Source organism: Urocampus carinirostris, chromosome 1 (assembly GCF_059441175.1).
Source record: "Urocampus carinirostris isolate Australia breed hairy pipefish chromosome 1, RoL_Ucar_1.0, whole genome shotgun sequence".
Taxonomy (NCBI): Eukaryota; Metazoa; Chordata; class Actinopteri; order Syngnathiformes; family Syngnathidae; genus Urocampus; species Urocampus carinirostris.
In genome coordinates, this window is record NC_142349.1 from 58,948,337 (window position 1) to 58,970,699 (window position 22,363).

Consider the following 22,363-nt stretch of genomic DNA (forward strand, 5'->3'; position numbering starts at 1 on the left):
ATTTTTCGAAATCCCAATTTTTTTTTCGTATCTACCGTTTTAAGTAAGTCAAATGGTCATAAGTAGGGGAGCGTCTGTACAGGTAATAAAAATTCAAAACTCAATTATGTAATAATGTGTTAATTTCACATACAAATTGCATCTAGGGTATAAATCGCACTCTCTGGCCAAACTATGAAAAAAAAAATTGTGAATTACAATCCATAAAATTCAGTACATGTAAACATTTGTGAGCTGTGTAAAGTGACTTCATTTTCCCGACCCAGACAACACGGGCAGCATCGTTACACGAAGGTCCAGCTACGATCGCCTTCTGCAGGACGTCCATTTGGTTCCTGTGGTGATAACGGACGGCGATTACCCACAGCAAAGCAGCACAGGAACTTTAACAGTGCGGGTCTGCACCTGCGACTATGAAGGCAACATTCAGATGTGTAACACAGGCGCTCAGATAGGCTCCCCGGGGATAAGTGCCGGAGCACTCATCGCAATCTTGCTTTGTGTCTTCGCACTTTTATGTAAGTGAAGTGATATTCAAATCTGTGTGCGCGCATAAGTAACTGTTATCCTAACCGGTGTTGGGCATGTTTCCGAAGAAAAAATTAGTTACAGTAACTAGTTACTTCATTTAAAATGTACCTGCCTGTTTACTGACTGAAAAAATAGCGTCTCACTCTGAAAGTAACTATCCAGTTGCAAATTACCCTAAATACTCGCATAGAAGCAGACCCCCTAAAACTACTTTAAGATAGCCACATCATAAATAAGAACATAATTTGTACACCACTTTGTGGCAGCAGTGAACCCTTCATATTTTTCTGGTAGTGCAATCTTGAGAGTAGGGCTGCAACAACGAATCGATAAAAGGTATTGGTAAAAGTGTTGCCAACCAATTTCATATTTTTCTGGTAGTGCAATCTTGAGAGTAGGGCTGCAACAACGAATCGATAAAAGGTATCGGTAAAAGTGTTGCCAACAAATGTCATCATCGATTCATCATGTTGAGCGATTTATGCTCACTCACTTGTGATGTAGTGAGGACATGCCAATTTGATCCAGCAGAGGGTGACTTGAGACCACACTGTCTTTTACTTTGTGCTTGAGACTGTGCCACTATAACCGTGTTCAGTTGTATTCAGAAAATTGTTCCCAATGGCTTTTGTGTGACAAGGATCAGAAGACATGATTCCGTGTTAACGCACCAGTAGTAACGACAGTAGAATTAAACCTTTCTATTGATAACGTGTTACAGTACTCGTAACGGAGAAAAGTCAAGTCACACTTATTTGTATAGCCCTTAATCACAAAAAGTCTCAAGAACTGCACAAAAGGAACAACTAAAAAAAATAAGAAAACTTGAGAATGGGCTGCAAAAAAGGTAGTTCCCCTCATAGGATGACCAGGCCACAATGGATATTTCTTGGGTAACAATGCACTAAACATAGACAACAACAACAATAAACATAGGTAATAAGTTAAATTGTTCAAGAAGTCCTAAGACAGCGACGACGCAAATTCCTATCTCCCTATAACCCTATTTTTGGGGGGTGCGCCCTATAACCCGGTGCGCCTTATAGTGCGGAAAATACGGTACTGGTAATGAAAATCATTCATACCGTTAGATTTCAAACAATAGTTGACTCTCCAATTTGTCTTTCAGTGATTATAGTTCTGATTTTGAAATTGACACGGCAAGGAAAGAAGGAGCCTTTGATCATCTCCAAGGAAGACATCCGAGACAATTTGGTGCACTACGATGAAGAAGGCGGAGGTGAAGAGGACACTGAGGCCTTCGACATTACGGCGCTGTATTACCGAGAAACGACAGCTATGACGGAGAAATCTGCTCAACGGAGGCGTGACATCGTCCCCGCGGACCCTCCACGTGCTTTCTATCCAATATGTCCGCCTGTTAGTACAGTATCCTGTGATGACAGGAGCCTAAGGGAGTTCATCAATGAGAAAATTCAAGACAAATACTATGACTCGAATACACCGCCGTACGACTCTCTCGCCACTTACGCCTATGAGGGATCCGGCTCGGTTGCGGAGTCTTTGAGCTCTCTGGGCTCCGTGTCGAGTGAAGCGGATCAAGACTATTATTACTTGAGTGATTGGGGGCCCAAGTTCAAGAAATTAGCAGAATTGTATACGACGGAGGAAACAACATCATCCAAACCGTATTTCCACGATAGCATGATTTAATACTAGCATATTATGCATCTTTCTTTCGTTTCTTTCAAGCCATGTATAGCATTTTAAAGGGACAGTGTGTATTAGAGGTCTTGAGCTAGCGGGTTTTAAAGCATGACCCATTTACCGAATTTGAGGAACCGAACTTGAAGCAAACCTGAAATTTCAGTTTTTATTTGTGATGAAAAGGGAGGAGGAGGATAAGCCGGGCTCGGACTCCAGCTTAAGATCTAGTGTGTATTATTTAGTGCCTCCTTGTGGTAAAAAAATGCATTTATTTATTGAATAATAAGCAAAGATACATGAACGCTCTCATAAACGTGCAGTTTAATAAATACTCGTAGGTGGAGAAATTTGTATTTCTTTGATGTAAAATGAGGCTCATTTAGAGGGAGCTAACATAATTGCTGGTCATCTTGCTGTTAAGAGTAACCCCAAAAACAAAAACCTGTGGGTATTTTTTCTTTTTTTTTTCTTTCATTTTTTTTATTTTTGTATATTTTATTCCTTTTTCCTTGTTTTCCTTTTCCCTTTTTATTTCTATCCCCTTTCTGTTTTTCTTCTCTTCTTTATTCTTTTTTTCTTTTTTCATTTGTTTCCCTTCGTGCTTTCATTATTTTCCTTCTTGCTTTTTTCTTTTTCTTTTCTTTTTTTCTTTATTCTTAACATTTTTTATTACTTTTTTTCTCATTTTCCACATCCTTTTTCTTTATTTTTTTCATTTTTTTTAAATTTTCTTTTATTTCTTCAACAAAATCTTGGCATAAAAATGAAGGGAAGAATGGTCAATTTTGGTTAGTTCTCAGTGTTCCTTGTGCTTTGTATCACTTGTTTTTAGTTGCCTTACGCAATACTGCGACATCAAGTGGTCAAATATAACACACTGTCCCTTTAAGCAACTCAACATGTTTGACTTTTTTATTTATTTGATGCTTATTGAACTAAATCCACTAGGTTCAGTTTGTGTGGATTAGCCGGGATGACTGCAAAAGTATCAGATGTCATTTTTGTTCACTTTACATTTGAAGTCTTTTAGCACAATAACAAAAAGCCTATGTAAATAAAATGTAAATGTCTTAAATTTGCTTGATGCTTTTGATTCTCGGAATTCATTTTGGGAATTTTAGAAGTAGAAATAAACTCAATTTGAGGCAGAGAGTGTTCTGTACTTACAGTATCGGCTATTTAGTTTAAAGCAGGGGACTTGTACTCGCGGCCTAGGGGCCATTTTTGGCCCTCAAGATCATATTTTGAGGCCCCTGTCTAAGAAAGTTAAAGGAACAGTGTGTGTTCTTTGACCACTAGATGTTGTAGTGGTCTGTGGTGAAACTAAACAAATTCTAAATATCACAAGTAAGTGTGATAATTATGGAGACTCAGAGTGACCATAAAACACGGTTTTTCTTCCAGTTTTTTTTTTTGCACAGCCTTTTTGGGTAGCCTTAGAAGCAAGATGGAGGACAATTGTGTCATTTCCATCTAGGTGAGGCTCATGTTATGTAAAATGAATACAAATTTCTCAACCCTCGAGTATATTAAAAAAAACACATATATGTCAAAGTGTCCTTGGGCAAGACACCGAATCTGTCACGGTTGCCATGGCGCCCAATTGGCCTTGCCCGTGTGGCGCCAGCTGCGGCCCGTAGACAGATTGGCTTTCCGTCCATTTATGCTCAGTGCTCTAACTCTTCCTTTGTCAGTCCGTCAACGAATCTCTGCCCCGCAAGACGTGGAGTTTGACTCGGTCCTGTTACCGATTGGTAACCTGTCCGTTATTGTTGCTGTCTAGTTTGTCCTGTTTAATTTTGATACCCCGTTTTGATATCAATCCTGTCTGTCCCGTTGTTTAATATCGGTTTCCAGTTTGATTCCTGTCTAGTTTGTCCTGTTTTGATATCAATCCTGTCTGTCCCGTCCTGTCCGGTATCAACCCCATCTGTCCGATATCTGCTCGGACAACTGGTATAGATCTCGTCGGCCTCTGGCTTCCTATCATTTCACACCAAACTGCTGCCTAACGTGCATGACTCCCCATTTCCCGTAAAATAAAAGGCTTGTGTGAGAAACGTCACGCACTTGGGTCCTGATCGTGTTCTGGTTCTTGACAGAATCCCTAATGCCCTCGATAAGCAGGTAGTTGCCTTGCATGGCTGACGCTGCTATTAGTGTGTGTGTGTGTGTGTGTGTGTGTGTGTGTGTGTGTGTGTGTGTGTGTGTGTGTGTGTGTGTGTGTGTGTGTGTGTGTGTGTGTGTGTGAATGGGTTAGTGTGAAACACACTGTAAAGCGCTTTGGGAGGCCTTTAGTGACTTGAAAAGCGCTATATAAATGCAGACCATTTACCTTTACATGTACTTGTATGTGATAGCTCATGTATTTTTGCTAGTTATTTAATTCAATATTATTTTATTATTATTTTTTTTTTTATGAAATACACCCTGTCCCTTTAAGTGCAGCTCTAGTTGAGTATGGATTCGTTTATTACTGATTGATTTATTTGCGTATGAATTCTCAAAAATAAAATACTTTAATATATTTTTCATGTAGGGAATTTTAAAAATTATATTTGAAAACAGTGGAATGTTTCTTTTCAAACTTTTTTTGTTTTTTTTGGTAAACCCGAACTGACCCAACCTCACCCAGACCCTAACTATGGCGGCCCCTAGGTAAATTGGGTTTTAGACGCTTGGTGTAAAGTACATTACTTGGTTAGTGGCGCAATCTAGTGGCAAAATTATTTATACAGCCTTGTGACTCAATCTATTGTTATTATTATTAGTCGCAGTAATGGTAGTAGTAGTAGTAGTAGTAGTTGTAGTTGTAGTTGTTGTAGTAGTAGTTTTAGTATTATAATTGTTGTTGTCACTAGGGGGGAAATTAACAATAGTTCTTTTCACAAAAATAAAAAGAGTAAAATCTCAAGTTTACCTCGTTTTCCACGGTTGAACTCCAAAATCAAATAACGTGACTTCCGGTTAATGGCTTTTTATGGGATTTTAGTCATTCGACTGGCAATTGAGCACAATCTCACAGGGTGAACAATTACTACTGGGACATGAAGAATTTGCATAAAATAGCAAGTAAAAATATAAATCCACAACATTCAACTGCATAATTAAATTGCGGTCACTGTGGCGTATCGAATTATAAAATAAAGGAATAACTCTATGGCCTACCTACACTTCTTTAGGAAGTTGATTACAATGCTCTGCAGAGACAATAATATTAAGCACGTGTCACCAAACAAAGTACCAAATAATGTTTTAGTGCATTTTATTTAGGGTTAAATGATTCCAAACACTTAAAGTAAATAATGAATATACTTTTTAAAAAACATTTGAGAGGGAAAATCAGGGTAAGAGAAACGTGCAGACATGAAACGTTGCTCCAAACAGAGAATCACACATATATTCAAATAGACAGGAGATATAATTATTAAGAAAGTCGAAGGAGTATAATTAAATAAGCATATACTTCTTCATATACCTTTAATGACATGTTTGAACTACTTTTTCATTCATACACGAGTATAATTCCACGACTGTAGGTGGCGAAAGTGCGCCATAAACGTTAGATGCCATCCATGTCAAAAAACTAAAGAAGTAGCAGGGAAATACCACCGAGGAAAAATAATATAATTGTAATTCTAAACTCACGTAGGCACTTTAAACTCTTAAAGTCTGTTTTTTGTGCTCCTTGTGAATAACGAGTTAAATGACCGTTTTTTGCAGGGTTTAGAGTAAGAATAAGATATTTATGATGAGTTTTGCTCAGCCAGCGCGGGTCTATAAACACCTGCCGGTGTGGATTGTTGAGGACCACCACGATGTAAGTTTTTTTATTATTATATTTAATATATTTTACGCCACTTCAAGACCATGCAAAGTCTTGCAGCTTCGCAATAATATTGTTCACTAAAGACGACAATACTTCTTTGTGTACATCAGTTTTTGTGTATGTGTCACTGCGCTGGTAATTGCACTAAACTGGAATAGACGTGCAATGTTATTAAAACACTGTAGCCATTTTTACAAAAAGATAGGATATTAATTCATTCTCCTCAAAAGCTTATATTGCTAATTAAATCCATGTCTGTGACAAATTTCAAAACATATCTGTTCACAGAACTGTCTCGTTAATTAGAATATTATTTCTAAGGATTTTATTTTCTGTAATGCAATTAAAAACAGGCTAATTTCATCCGTTCTGGATTCTCATCCATCCATTATCTGCACCGCTTATCCTCAGTAGGGTTGCGGGGACATCCCAGCAATTATCGGGCAGTGGGCAGGGGACACCCTAAACCGGTTGCCAGCCAGTCACAGGTCACACAGAGACAGTCAACCCACTCTCTCATTCACACCTAGGGACAATTTGGACCGGCCAATTAACCTGTGATGCATTTTTATGGAATGTCGAAGGAAACTCACACAAACACAGGAAGTACATACAAACTCTGCACAGGAAGGCTGGGAGCTGAATCTAACTTACGACCTCAGAACTGTGCCACTGATGCGGTAACTACTCGGCTGCCGTGCCACCCTCAGTTTGAACAATCCGTTCATTTTCTGCAATGCTTATCGTCAGTAGGGTCTCAGGAGTGCTTAAATCCATCACAGCTATCTTTGGGCAGTGGGCAGGGGACACCTTGAACTGGTTGCCAGCCAGTCGCAGGACACTCAGAGACAGACAACTCATTTGCAAATATAGGGACAATTTGGACCGGCCATTAACATGATATGCATGTTTTGGGATTCTTGAAATATATATGCAAAATATTTGACAAACTCCTATATCCCGTATCAAAATATTAGAATATCATGAAAAAGTGTACGAGTAAGCTGTAAGCCGTTTTCATCAATATTAATATGATAAAAGGCTTTCAATACTTCAGTTAATTTGCAAGCAATTCAAAATGTATAACAACTTTTTTTTTTTAATTGCATTACAGAAAATAGTCAAGCCCTGTTTATTTGGAAAACCCCTAATCACTGCAGACTTCTGAACTAAAACCTACTCGAGTGCAAGGAGAAACCCAAAAACCTCACCATGAGAAAAATGAATAACTTTATCACAGTATTCTAATTCTCTTAGAAAATCCCGGTGGTGTATCTGTGTGCTAGAAAATAATCTCAGTGGGACCATTCAAATTATTTTCTGCTGATAATTAGTTATTTTTCCAATCCATTTGTTAGATGTTTGTTTTCCTCTAGGTGGTCTCCCATATATATCGTGCTATTGCATCGAGACATCTCCCCATGAAGAACATTAAACTTGTCCATCTTGACTCCCATCCTGATCTGCTGATTCCTGTCAATATGTGTGCTGATGCAGTTTTTGAAAAGGATACGTTGTTGAGGTAAGATTCTATCTTTTTTTCACCATTTTAGATTCCTGTTTTTAAGTCCTGAATGACATTCAATTTGAGCGGCCCCAATAAATTGCATTTGGATTTTATTGAGGCAATTTTAATTTGCAGAAATGCATAAAACGTAGGCTGATTCAGTTGCCAGTTTAGTGCGTGAAATGCAGTGTTAAGAAAAGGGTGACATGCTGCTACACTGTTCACAGGCTGGTTTGTTTTTACCCTAATATGTTTATAGTTTACTAGACACACAGATTAATGTTTGAAGACATCACTAAATGTTGGGCTTGCTAGAAGAACAGGAGCGTACCGTACAAAAACCTTCAAGAAGCAGAAATTCTAACCTGTTCTGAAGTTCCTCCCATGAGCACTTTCTTTTTATTAAAATCTCCTAGTGTACAAAAACAGATCCGGCCTAAAGAGTATGGAAATCAAAGCGCAGCAACATACTTGGCCAATAGTGACAATGATGTAAACATTCCATAAGCTCTCATTAATTAACAAACAAAACTGAGCCAAAATAACAACAATAATCATTAAAATTACAAGCAACCTTGGTATCCTACGCAATCAACATTGCAGGTATCTAATAGTAAAGACAAAACAATGTTCTTCATTGCGAGCAAGCAGAATAAAATCAAATCCGAACAAACATTGAGTGATATACTTACAGGTCATCACTTATAATGTTTGGAAAAGAGATGCATCGACTGATATACATGTCCATCCCTAACTAAATTGCGAGAATTATGTATTTATGTAATTGATAAACAATCATGTTAATCTTTTGACAGTGAGCTAAGTATAGAAAACTGGATCATGCCTATGGTTTATGCTGGCCACATCTCTTGTGTGGCATGGCTTCATCCCTACTGGTCGCAACAAATCGTGGAAGGGGAACACAAGATGATTGTTGGCAAAGACTCATCCACCACCACCATCAGGTAATATTTTACACCATAAGTAATTTAGGGCTCATTTTGTGTCCCTCTAACTATTTTGTCTTGATTTATTATTAAAGTTAATTTGTTGTTTCCAATTCCGCTTTCTGGCAGGTTGACAAGTAAAGATAATTACTTCCTCAGTGACGGCTTATATGTCCCAGAGGAACAGCTTGAAAACCCGAAAGCTCTCACATTAAATGTGATCAAAGTTAACCCCGACAATCAGCTGCAGACTTTAACAGGTAGGCATTCAGCAAAGATTGGTTGCGACACACCAAATGAGGTCGATAGGAGAGCATGCCCCAGTCTTTGCACTCAAAGTACCCAGCAGCACCTCATTGGCCTTTTAGTTTCACTTTGTATCGACTTTTGAGACGACATGAACCCTGAACTGCAGGAGCAAACTCAGGTGTGAACAGCAAATGATTGTAAGCTGATAAGTGGGAGCAAGGGTGAAGGAGTGTAAATCACTGGTGAATGCACATCGCTAGTCCAATGTGTTATCGACCCTTTTTGGGCAGTAGGCATACTGGTGGGTGGTGCATTGCCCTAACCTTAGTGAATACAATGTTAAATGATGAAAATAATATTCGAGTCTATCTATCTATCTTAACATAATTGCCATATTGATAAGTTTTTCTACACTCTAAAACGGATGTCAAACTTAGTGTGGCTCTGTGCCGGATCCAGACTTTCTGTTCTGAGCTTTGTCAGATCAGTAAAAGAATGTCAACTCAAAATTTTTAGCTTTGGTTTTCAGTATTTTGCTTCATCATTCATCTTACTTTAGTAACCTACGCTAAATATTATAATCACCGATGACAAGGGATCTATTTTAAACGCAACACATTTATTCATAAACAAAGAAGGTAAAATATTTTCATGTTTGGCATTATATGTAAACTGGTTCATTTTAACATTTGAGTGAATGCAGTTTTACACCCGAGCCAACTCATCATTCTATACAAACTCAAAACTGCCTTCTAGCTGGCAGAGAGCATTTGTTTTGCAATGCATATATGAAAAAAAATTTTTTTGATAGAAATGACGTGAAGACGAGCTTGTTTTTTTGACATGCTCAGAAATTTATGGCAGACCGGATTAAATCATCCAACAGGCCAAGTCTGGAGCACGGGCCATACGGCAACTCAGATTATTTTTTTTCTAATGAAATATTATCAACAATAAAAAATCATTATTCACTATATTGTTTAGTAATTAGTAATTTTATATGTTTAGCAGGGGATCCCTGAAAAACACATGAAATATAACTAATAATACCCACAGATCTACATAAGAATTGTAAAATATTAAGCGGTTTTAGCTTTTCAAACACTGAACATATGTCAAGTCGTACAACTACACCAATCTCTGAAAATACAAAACAATCAAATAAAGATTTAAAATATTAACTCTACAGTACTACAAATAAATTATAAAATACAAAATAATTAACTATTTACAATTCTATTTTAAACAGTTTTGACACAGACCCTCTGAAAAAGCATGCAAAAATATCAATTAAAATAAGTAAAACAAAAAGCAAAAGACCAGCAGTATCGAAGATGGAAAGATTGAATGCAATCAATATCATTAGAATGTGTCCAAATTTGGCTTATTTTTCTGCTTTTTATACATACGGTACTTACTCTTTTTGTCCTCTGTATCATACTCAATTGTTACCCATCACCCACATAGCTCTTTCCGTGTTGCTCAAGAAGTGTGACGTAGCCAAGCTGTGCGTGCATTGTTGAAGCAGAATGGCAGAATTAATGTCAGTTTACAGCAGCCCATTGACCAAAGATCATAGGTCGTAGATGGGAACGGCTCAAAATAATATTTGCTAGCAGCTAGTTTGCGACTTAATTTTAGTCAGCAAAATAAACAACTACAACAACCAAAAAAATTTCTTTTAATCTGCGCTGGATTTCTTCTGTTGAAGGTAGTTGAAAAAACGAAAACTTTGCCTTAATAGTACTTGAAAAGTGTTTGAATTGTGCCATGAAAAAGGTGTAAGGACTCTGTACTAGGTGTATGACAGTGAGGTGTTGGGATGTTAGCTGGCTGCCAAATTTGTCGTATGCGTTTCTGGGCTACTATGCACCGTGCTGTCTGAAACATAATTTTTTAAAATGAGTTTCTGCTGGAGAATGAGCATCTGCTGGCTGTTTTCGTAAGTAAGGGTGAGCCTAAGTTGAGCAGGTCATAAGTCGGATGTCACTTGTACACACTCATAGTCTCAGAGCAAATGATAAACATTACATATAAACAGTCAGGCACACACATTGTAACAGTTTGTGCATACACTCATTTCAAAAAAAGGTTTTTATTTGCATTTTGCTCCAATATGTATACTACAGAAATGAAAAGTGGGGAGGACACATGGCTTGCCAAGAAACCCAGGAGAGAATGTTCACAAGGTGGGGAGGCTGGTTGCTCTCAAGCCCTTACAAGAACCAAACCCGATGTGCCACAAGATGCAGTAGTCAGCTCAAATAAGAAAGATGCCAGAAAAGAAGACCTGAGCTGTGTTATTGAACAAGATTTTAGTAGTGATGATGAAGAAGGATCCACAAATTATGTTGTTAAGAGGATCTCAACTTTTCTGAAACAGCCAGAACCATACATCCTGGATATTGATTTGGATTTCTTTTCCTGTAAAAATCCTTTCAAGGAGCTGTACACTGAGGTACCAATGATTTCTTATTTTGAAGTTGTGGATGTATGTTAGAGGCAGATTTCATTATGCATGATTGTTTTGTGTGCTTTTGTTGACAATTTTGTTCAGTTAAAGGTGGGGTGCGTGGTTTGAGGTGTACGTAAAAGTTTAATATTTTCTCTATTATTTACTAGTAATGCCCAACTGAGTTCAAATAGCCTTTATATGTTTTTTTCCACCGCGCCTATCTACTTTTATCTTACTTTTACCATTGGTGTTACGGCCCTGGAGCACATTATGCCGGAGGAAAGGAGGCGGGGTAATGGTGGAGAATAATTTAATGCGCGTCCGCCGGTTTTCTTTTATTCTCCAATAAAAATGGTGAGAGTGAGAAAAGGACTCTTTCAAATACAGTTCAAATGCGAAACCAAACCCCCGATAAGCTGAAAAAGGAAGTTTATTTGACCGCAATTAAGAATTTCACATACTTGCATGCGCAACCAAAGGAGCTGCAACAATTTTTTCAGCCAAAGATGGCATCAGCCATTACAATATTTTAAAGTTCCAGACACCATATTTAAGAATATGAAGAATAAATTGTGGGGCTTGTAATTTTTCAATTGAAAAGATTTTCACAAAGGAGTAACGGCATGATTGGTTGTTGAGGTTATGCTTAAGGCATATTTGAAGAAAACAATACCAAAAACATTTGCATTTCACATTAAGTTGTTGTCAGTTTTAGGCCCAATACCATTATGTCCTTTTTAGATGAGTAAATAAGTATGCTGCCAGACGAGTTCTGTGCTTCACTCTTCTTTATTCGTGTTTGTCTTTCAAGCCAACATCTCGCATGTGCCTCTGTGCTTTTCCTTGTCTTTCAGCGCCCTCTGTGGGAATTTCTGTTACATATCGCAACACAACATAAACACATAATTGGTTAATTCCCTCCACAATTCCTTCTAGTTGGTAGGGAAATGCCAAGGGGCTTAGGAGAAGTTAGGGCGCTCCCAGGCTGACTAGGTGAAAAGGGGCTTACTCAAGGCTTTGTGGAGGACTCAGATGCTCTCTACCTCATTGTGAATGTTCTCACTAAAGTAAGGAGTAAAATTTAGGGGAAGGTGGAGGAATCGGATCGATGATTTGTTTTTGTTTTTTTTGTGGGGGGTGTACTAATATAATTTTGTTGTGTATTTTGTGTACATTTTCTTGTTGATGTACTGTTACGAATTAACGTCTGTCTCATTTTAAAGGAGGAGTATGCCATCCTTGGAGAACTTTACACCTTCAGAGGGCCTGTACCTAATGCTAACAATGTAAGACTATGTCCCTATGTATATTTTTTGAATTTTCCGGAATGAGTACCCAAGCAAAAATGATGGCAAACCCCTAAGTACATTCTTGGTTCAAAGTTGTAATATTTGCTTGTTGCATGCAGCTGTAATGGCAAACCTCACCATAATCTATTAATTTTGAACACACCAGGCCTGAAAAAGAATACATACTTTAGAAGATTATTGTGGAATTTCCTAAAAAGTGCACTGAAAACAATGGTTGGATTTATCCATGTATATGTTGTCAAGTAAAAATTTAAATAACTTTGATCCAGATAGATTATCAAGTAGACCAGGGGTCGGGAACGTACGGCTTCCGAGCCAGGTATGGCTCTTCATAAGTACATTTGGCTCAGAGATAAAATTCTCTTGTTTAATGAATTTAGATCAGGTGTGGTCCAATATGTTTCTACCACTTTTGGCAGGAACGATGTAGCACTTTCCTACCTCTAAAGGCTGGTAAGAAGAAATTCAATAAGGATGTTTTTCCCCTGTCTCTTGTCCAATTAATGCATCAGAATACACATGCAAGTCTGACGTCCGCTTTCTCCCGCTTCCTGGAGATTTTTTCAAGCGTAATTTGCAAAAGTTATTAAAAAAATGAGAAATGATCAACAATGTGCCTTGGGACTTTTAAGTTCAAATATTTTAGAGATTTGCATTTTTCAGTTTCAGATTCAGATCTACTTTATTGTCATTCTAGTACACGTGTATACAGAACGAAATGTCGATACATCTGACCCGCACAGTTTCCTTGAATGTACAGATATAAGTAAAAGTTGTATTGTATTATGGCTACGTATAGTATTTTACCATAGTGCGGATAGTGCAAGAGGAGTAGCTAACCAGATGTGCAAAATGGGCAGTCAGGTTAACAAGTCAGGTAAACAGTAACATTAACACTGTAACAATAACGCTGTAAGTACAATAGTGCAGAGAGCAAATGTGCAAGGAGTGGCAAGCTATAAAGAACTGCCAGTAGTGCAAAAAGTCATATTAGCAGCCGTTTAGATTTAGGTTAACTATATGTTAGATTGACCATTTAACAGTCTAATGGCCAGGGGGACTAGACTACTACCTGGTGGTCCTGCACCGCACACTGCAGTACCTCTTCCCAGAGGCTAGCAGAGTGAACAGTCCGTGATGGGGGACTTTTAAAACAGAATAGAGAAAAAATAATGACCACAATGTTAGACCTGTGGCCAAATAACATTTCAGAAGGCAATTACATCCATAGCCTTCTCGTTTGCAGTTTTTTATGTCATTATTATGAAAGAACTCTGCTTACACCGTGTTAGGCATTTTTCGTGAATTATTTCCTATCAAAATGGACCTCGACGATCTTCAGTAATTGCAGGCGGGAGACAAATTTTAAATGGGATATTTGTTGAAATTTGCAAATGTTCTGGAATTATTATTATTTCATTTACTTTATAAAATCATCACACAGGGAAATAAAATGTACGGAAGAATTTGCTTTTGTCTGGCAATCATGATAGAAGGCTCGTTTAATTTTCTTCGTAAAATATGTGTTGTGGCGAACACTGAAAAAAAAATCAAATTATTCTGCCTCCACGGCTCTTTGAGTCGGAAAAGGTTCCTGACCCCCAAAGTTGACTCTACATCTCTTTAAAGCAGGAGTCGGAAACCCATGACTTTTGGGCCATACAGTACTGTATTTGGCTTGATGCCGATTTTGGCGCATGCGAAGCCAAAGCAACACTGAAATGATACTTGGTTCAATTTAGTATATATAGGGCACAGTCTCAACTACAGTCAGTTTGTCACACCAGCATACCCCGTTTTGGCAGTAAGTAGCTAAGAAATATTTTAGATAGAAGCTCATTAAACTAAATTCACTGTTGACATACTTTATGATGAAAACCCACAGAATAAACTATAATCACTCAAACACACCAGCAAACCACTCAGAGCAATTTGATTGTGTGAGGTCGCTCAGTTCAGTGTAACGAAGGGAAATACAATTTTATTCTCGTTTTCTGTTTTTTTGTAACATTTTTACAAAAGAACTTTGCTCGTTCCTTGTTCTGAAGCCAATACTGTGGACAAAAATGACTGTCAAAATGGGCCTCAATACTCTTAAGTAACCGGGAAGAGAGACACATTTTAAGTGTTTGATAGGATTATTGTGAATTTAGAATGCATTTGCTGCCAATGTTGAGCATTACAGAGACCCTTACAGTTAAGTAGTATTTTCTATTTTTCTTATTTCAAAGATTCTTATCATCTTGCGAACTAGCTAATCATTTATTTCCTTGAGGAGAAGAGCTGCATTGCCATGTTCGTGTTACTCTTATCTGTTTGATGTTCCTTAGTTTTCGAAGGGGTCTTCTTATTTTGTATACAATGATGCATCCTTGTTATGTATAAACATCCTTTCCCCAACAACTCTGTGACTGAACTGTAATAAATAAGGGGATCTGCTGAAATTATACTCAGATGAGTATCTGGACTCGAACTGGTTGCATCTCCTCATGAGCTGAAATTATATCTCTTGTCTCTCCTTGCGTGTTTTATTCAGAGATGCACGTTATATTATGTACGTTATACGGTATATTTATTGTTACGGGACACATACTCTGGCATTATTATTATTTAATACATTTTAACAACTCATCATACATCACACAGTGAAATTAATCCGCTGAAGCTTTTATCTGAAGAGTGGGTTGGGCGGTTTGATTGAGTTTTGTCTTAAAATATAGGGTTAGGCTTTCTCTAAAAAAGTTATATTGTTTTGATTTCATGGCGTTTTGGGTCAAAAAGGTTCTCGACCCGTGCTTTAAAGTATCTCTTCGGATCAAAAGGATTTTATACAGTGCCTCGTTTCCAATGCATCATTTCAAAGTAGTGTTTTTTTTCACTTTGGTTTTATTGCCCCCTTGAAATACAAAACTCATGTAACTGTGCATATGTCGTTTTATATTTTTATTGTGCAGTGACCCCAACATGACTATCGTGTTGCATAGTTACATCCACTCTGTATTTTTCTGACATCTCGTCAATGCACAAACAAGCTAACAAGGAGAAGGATTGAGTTAGGCTTCTTGGTTAAAAAGGAAATGTTTTTTTCAAATTTGTAGTGGAAGATAGAGCTCTTGTTGGTGATAGTAATGAGTGGAGAGGTGTTGTAAAAGGATAATGGGATGTTTAGGCGTCAGACATGGGGACTTGAGACTTAGTGACTTGGACTCGAGTCGACTCGAGTCGCTGTTTTTATGACTTGTGACTTGACTTGGACTTGGCAATCTAAGACTCGGGACTTGACTTGTGACTTGACTTGCCCAAGAAAAAAATACTTGGGACTTACTTGGGACTTGAAGGTGAAGACTTGAGACTTACTTGAGACTTGCACATGTGTGACTTGGTCCCATGTCTGTTAGGCGTGCTCTAAAGGATGGACAGGGCACCTGTATGATGCGGCAGGGGTAAACCAGTGAAAGCTGTCGGGCCCTGCTGTTGAACAGAAGAGTGTGTTGTGTCACCCTGACCCGAGTGACATGGCCACTTTCTTGTGTCCCGTTTCATCTGGAGGGACGAAAGCATGACCAACTTGGGTGCCGAGGTGCTTAACTTGTTTGGGCATTTGGGTTGGCCATGGTTTAAAAAATGTTGTGTTTTTTTGCTACTTTTTCCCTTTTTTTTTTCTTTGTTTTTGTATGTGTTTGTCAGGGGATATGACCAGGGTAGATAGATTTATAGATCTTCCGGTCTTAGCTGTTAACATGTCATCTGTGTCCACTTGTTCAGGAGGAGATAGATGAGTGCGTGGATCGTCGGATACGACAGTTGGAAGACTTGGAAGCAGCATTCGCGGACCTGCTCGAGGATGATCGAGAAGAGATTGTTTCACAATGGGCCAGCAAACTTGGGTGAGGAGCCCAAAGAAGATTACTTTCTTGAGTTTAGTGTCAAGGGTTCGTATGTTTGCTTAAAATTACAGCTGCACGAATAATATTGCGACGGGACACAGTGTGATTGTGAAATCGCAAAACACTGTGTTTTATTCAATGATTTATAGTTCCCTTTCATTTGAGCGATGGAGCATTTGGCCTACCACAATTGTCGCAGTTCAGGTTTTACGCGCCCCGGGCGATCAGAGGCACGTTTTAATGGCACTTGCCAATAAAGGCGGGGCAAAGTTTTCAAGTTGCATGCCACACACTCACGTGTGAGCCTCATGTAATCAGACAGCAACCCTGAAAAAGCTGCCCAGAGGAGGGGGCGCTGTTGACTTAAGTTTTAAGCATGTCACCAATATTAACCCTTGAATGCATACGTGGGGTCAAAAATGACCCCATGGGTTGTTATTCTTCAAATTTTTTATAAAAAAATACAAATAATGTTATATTATTGTCATATTCCAGCTATTCCTCACAAAACAGGTTTATGACATCCATCCAACCATTATCTGCACCGCTTATCCTCTGTAGTGTCGCAGAGGTGCTAAAGCCCATCTTTGGGCAGTGGGTAGGGGACACCCTGAACTGGTTGCCAGCCAGTTGCAGGGCACACAGAGACAGAACCATTCACTCACTCATTCACACCTCGGGACAATTTGGACTGGACAATTAATCTGACATGCTTGTTTTTGGAATGTGGGAGGAAACCGGAGTGCCCTGAGGAAAACCAACAGAACATACAAACTCCACATGGTTAGGTTGGGATAGCTGGACTTGCATCCTAAACCTCTGCACCGTGGGGCTGCGTGCTAAACACCCATCCGCTGTGCCGCCTGGTTTATGACATGAAACTATTTACATTTTTTCCCCCACTCATTTTCAACCCCATTCATAGATAAGTGTATGCATTATGTGTAAATATTATTCAGACAATAAACTTAATAGTACTTAAGTTTATGTCGAAATTACGAAAGAACTCTGCTCACACCATGTTAGGAAATCATTCACGAAAAATGCAATAGACAATAGTACTTAACCCTCACAAACTTGAGGGTTAAGTACTCAAAAAAAAAATGGCAAATGTAAAATCAAATCAAAATTACAATACTAGTCTAAAAAATCGCAATTAGGTTTTTTCCCAAAATCGTGCTGCCCTTCTTGAAATCCTTGCAAATGCCTGAATTTTATTGTTACATTTTCAAAGTTTGAAAAGTGCTTGAATTTGGGATGAAGTGCTTGTGATGGCTTGAAATTGTTTCCATGTTTCATAGCAGTCTGACTCGATAGACCACGCATTAAAGGAAGAAAAATAAATGACTCAGACACGCCTTAATTCACACATTAGAAAAATATACCTTCCCCTTTTCTACAGTTTGATGTCAACGATTGCGGTCAGTACGAAAAAGAACAAAAACATTTGATTGAACATAGAGCAAACAGAGCAGAAACACAAATGAAATGGGGCACAGTAACTCAGTTTTATTTTCTATGCCTCATTTAGTAAATGACAAATGCTGTTTTATTATTTGGCTCAGCATTTATAATTTTTTTCTGGTTCTTTTTCCTACGTTTGGCATTAAGTGACCTCAAGCAAGAAGGCTATGGATTGGCAATCCCCTTTAGTAGTTTTTACAGAAAGTTTTTTATTTTCCTCAGTTTTGCCTGCAAGCAGATTTCAGATCAGAGGATGTTGAAATTGTGGCCTGCAGTCCTTTGAGACTTTCTGTGATTTAGGACTATACAACGAATTTGACATGATGTAACTTCAAGTTATGGAAAAATGTTGTCATAAGTTTGGTCCCTGTATTATTAAAGAATGTTATCTAAAGGTTCTTTACAAGAAGCATAATTCTTTTTTTTTCTATCTTTAGAAAGGTGTGTTTTCTCCACCTGATCTCCAGTTTGAAGTCAAAAAATCCCCACCCTGATTATGAAATGGTATGATTATATAGACAAGAATTGCATAAAAACTGTTTTTATATTTTCAATAAAATGTCGTGCTCAGCAATTATATCTTCCCTCTGTGCTCGACTGGATTTTGTTCTTTGAATAACACGACATTTTATTTTCCTCATTTGACAGATCGATGTCGGATAGATTGATTTCATGTGATAACACTATTTCCCTAAAGGAAAGCCTCAATATTATAAATACATGACTGCACGGACATCTTTACTAGGCTTCATTGTAACCTTTTTTTCTTTGTTTATTTTGTGTTAATGTCTTCTCATGCTTTATATTCTGTGGTTATTCCTTAATTAACATTTGCATTTGTTCTCCCAAGGTACACCAGGCAGGTTTAACCTGTGATGCGATCGAGTTACCTCATCATATTAGCTCTGATGAAGAAATTGACAGACTTGTTTCAGCTGTGCAACATGTTCTAAAGAAGCTGCCTTTGCCAACTCTGGTGACAATTTCCAGGTAAACAGGCTGTGTAGTTTCCCAACAATGATGAGTCTTTAATTACGAGGAACCTTCTACATAGTTAGACAACATTCTAAAATGGTTATGAGTATCTATTTCACATGGTTTGCACGGGTGCTTGAAATCCTTTAAAATTTTAGAATATTTATGTTGTGTTTTTAAGGATTGAAAAGTGCTTGAACTCTGGGTGAAGTCCTTGTAAATGCTTAAAATTGTTGCCATGTCTCTCAACAAATCTGCTTAGAAATGACGGTGACACTTCTCCCTGTTCGCTTTGCCATTGCATTTCTTCCATCGCGATTAACGGCAGCACGCATTAGTTTGTATGGCATTGTGTGCTATGAAGCGTCACCACCCCCTGAGGTGAATGCTACACTCAAACAAGGCACTATGGAATGTGTTTTAAGGCAAAGAACTACGTATGAATTATGGACATTTATCATGGGCAGAGCAAAAAAATTAAGGTTGCATTTCCCAGTGTTAAATTGTAATTAGAAGAACTTCTTGCAACTGAAAATGTAAGGTACATATCACTGTCATTTTACCCAACAACTATAAGGGGAGTTTATTGTCTGAATAATATTTACACACATATTCTTCAGATCCACATCTACCATATATTTGTGATTTACTTTTAATGTGAAAATTGCATGTCTCGATAAATGCACATGTAAGAATAAAAATTAAATTTGTAAATCACAGATATAATTGTGGATATGCAAAATACACAATGCACACAGGATTTCTTCTTTTAATGGTACTGGAAAAATTGAGACATTTGCTTTGAAAGTGCACAAACCCCGAATTTACCTTCTTATTTACTTGGAAACTACCTTATTTGCTGTATTGTCCGTCCATCCATCCATTATCTGCACCGCTTGTCCTGAATAAGAGGAGCCCATCCCAGCTGTCTTTGGGCAGTGGACACCTTGAACTGGTTGCCAGCCAGTCGCAGGGCACACAGAGACAGACAACTCGCTCATTGACACTTAGGGACAATTTAGACTGGCCAATTAACCTAACATGCATGTTTTTGTAATGTGGGAGGAAACCGGAGTGCCCGGAGGAAACCCACCTAAGCACGGGGAGTAAATGCAAACTCCCCTCAGGAAAGTTTGATCCCATGACTCCATAACTGTGCTGCGGACGCGCTAACCACTCAGCTGCCATGATGATCTGAATTTAGACATAATGTGTGCTTTGCAGCTATCTTGTAGCAAGTTGGCAATTTAAATTCTTGTGGAGGTACTTGTGTAATTACCAATAAAATAGGAGATGATCGCTCTACCCCAAAAAAGATGACTGTAAACTTTGTATGTTTCTTATTGTACTTTTTGCATCTTCACATGTGCTTAAGGTCCAGTCTAGATGAATACTGCCCAGTGGAACAAGTGGATTCAGTCCAGAGCAGAGTTATCACTGTGCTACAAAATCAATACGGACCATTGGATATCCATAAAGACTATGAAAATAAAAACCCAGAGGTTCAGGACCCTCAACCTCAGACCACATGACTCAGGTTCAGGACTCCCTAAAAGCATCACTTAAATACTGTACGTTCAGTTTTTGCTCGTTATTGCAGCACCACATGGACAAAAGTGGTCGTGTTTTGCTGTGTTTCTGACCAGATTTCCAACTTGGAACATCCTTTTGATTTCGGAATAAGGAAAGTAGGAAATATTTGTTGGCCTGGAGAGGGATGGGCGCCGCCGGGCTGTACTTGCCGGGAAACGGTGGCCCCTTGTGGTTAAAAGATCTTATTAAACCCAACCCAATGTTTTGTAAAGCTGTGCACGTTTCTTTTTTTTTTGGGGGGGATGAGTGTGTGTGGATGAGTGCCACTTTTTTCGAAGTGGTATTTAATGATACTGACACACCCCATGCACTGTTGAAAGGAAACTATTAAACAATTTGTTAAATTATCGTCTGATTCTCATCAGTGCCATTATGAAAACATGGAAAAAATGTAGAAAATTTGTCTTTAAACCGTGCAGTTTTTCAAGTTCGCAATAATTGTAACTTTTCATCTGGTGTTTGTTTCCGTCTGCGTTGTCTGTTTATGTCCACTCAGAAGCTTTAAAACCAAACTTTTAAAAGCAATTTAGTATTTGAAAAAAAGAACCTAATCTGCCAATCATTGTTTTTTTAGGTTAGGAGGGGTGTCAAAGTAATTTGTCACGGGGGCCACATGTACCAAAAATATATTCTTACATTGGCTTGACTAACATAAAAAGTGTGCCATAGCTCGAGGGATTGGGGGTCTTTTCGGAGGCTCACAATTAAATTGTGATTCAGGGATGTAAGGTTTGCTTATAAAACAATTATTGGGGTTCTTTTTATTCTACATTTTTTCCTTCAGGCAGCAAGACAAACATACAAAAACAAAGAAAATTTGAAAAAGGGAAAAGTAGCAAAAAACGCACACAAACAATTTTGGACCATGGCCAACCCAAACAAGGTAAGCACCTCAGCACCCAACTTTGTCATGCTTTCGTCCCTCCAGATGAAAGGGGACACATGAGAGCAGCCGTGTCACTCGGGTCAGGGTGACACAACACACTCTTCTGCTCAACAGCAGAGCCCGACAGCTTTCACTGGTTTACCCTGGCCGCATCATACGGGTGACCTGCCCATCCCTTAGAACACGTCCAAACATCCCATTATCATTTTACAACACCTCTCCACTGATTCCTATCACCAACAAGAGCTCTATCTTCCACTATATTTAGACCTCTTTGCTGCAGTGCACTCATAACACCATCCATTCATGTCAATCGCGGCCTTCCTCTTGATCTCCTTCCCTTTACTTCTGCTCTGTAGAACATTCGCTCCTCATCCATCCTCTCCATGTGTCCAAACTAACCGAGTACTCTCTTATCCACACGCTTGCTCAGTTCCACTACTACTCCAGTTCTGTCTCTCACAATTTAATTCCTCAATCTATCCAATCTTGTCACTCCTAACATACTCCTTAAACACTTCATCTCAAAAACATGTAATTTCCTTCTCATATCTGCGTTCAGCCCCCCCCAAACACTTGGGGCGGCAGTAGCTCAGGAGGTAGAGCGCTTGTCTTGGAATCAAGGGATCCCTGTTCGAATCACGCCGCGTCCGTGTTACATGTCGAAGTGTCCTTGGGTAAGACATTGAACCCCTAATAACCCCAATAAGCAGGTTAGCGCCTTACATGGCTGCAAGGCCGCTATTGGGAAATGTGGAGCACATTGTACAGCGCTTTGGGAAGTCATTGACTTGAAAAGCGCTATATAAAATGCAGATCATTTCATTTTAAAATACATTTTGGGGGGTTCGGGTTGGCATTTGGACTCTATTTTAAACAGTCCTCTTACTTTCACCATTTTCATCCTTAAATAAATGAAAACAACTAGCACAAACATGCAATCACACCATAATAAAACTGCAAGTCAATGTCCCTTATTTTTCTATTGAGCTTCTCAGCATTGGCTCGCTGGTCACATAAAATCATTTGGAGCAGGGGTGATATTTGGGCTAGGGCTTTGGA

The 22,363-nt window shown here is 38.6% G+C and overlaps 2 protein-coding genes across 2 annotated transcripts in view; both read left to right on the top strand.

The window, feature by feature from the left end:
* The window catches only part of LOC148376405 (cadherin-6-like), a 65,474-nt gene extending 62,799 nt beyond the window's left edge, over window positions 1-2,675 (top strand). The window contains exons 11-13 of the mRNA XM_088346838.1: window positions 267-518; window positions 1,661-1,885; window positions 1,922-2,675. Of these exons, the coding sequence (XP_088202964.1) occupies window positions 267-518; window positions 1,661-1,885; window positions 1,922-2,205 (761 nt within the window). The 3' untranslated portion in view covers window positions 2,206-2,675. The remainder of the gene's footprint in view (window positions 1-266; window positions 519-1,660; window positions 1,886-1,921) is intronic.
* Window positions 2,676-5,794: 3,119 nt separating this feature from the next.
* Window positions 5,795-20,626, top strand: c1h5orf22 (chromosome 1 C5orf22 homolog). The gene is made up of 10 exons (XM_088346863.1): window positions 5,795-6,019; window positions 7,405-7,550; window positions 8,351-8,500; window positions 8,612-8,742; window positions 10,861-11,189; window positions 12,410-12,472; window positions 16,262-16,383; window positions 18,285-18,351; window positions 18,698-18,837; window positions 20,198-20,626. The coding sequence occupies exons 1-10, from the start codon at window positions 5,948-5,950 to the stop codon at window positions 20,352-20,354; spliced, it is 1,377 nt and encodes a 458-aa protein (XP_088202989.1). The 5' UTR covers window positions 5,795-5,947; the 3' UTR covers window positions 20,355-20,626.
* Window positions 20,627-22,363: the final 1,737 nt, after the last annotated feature.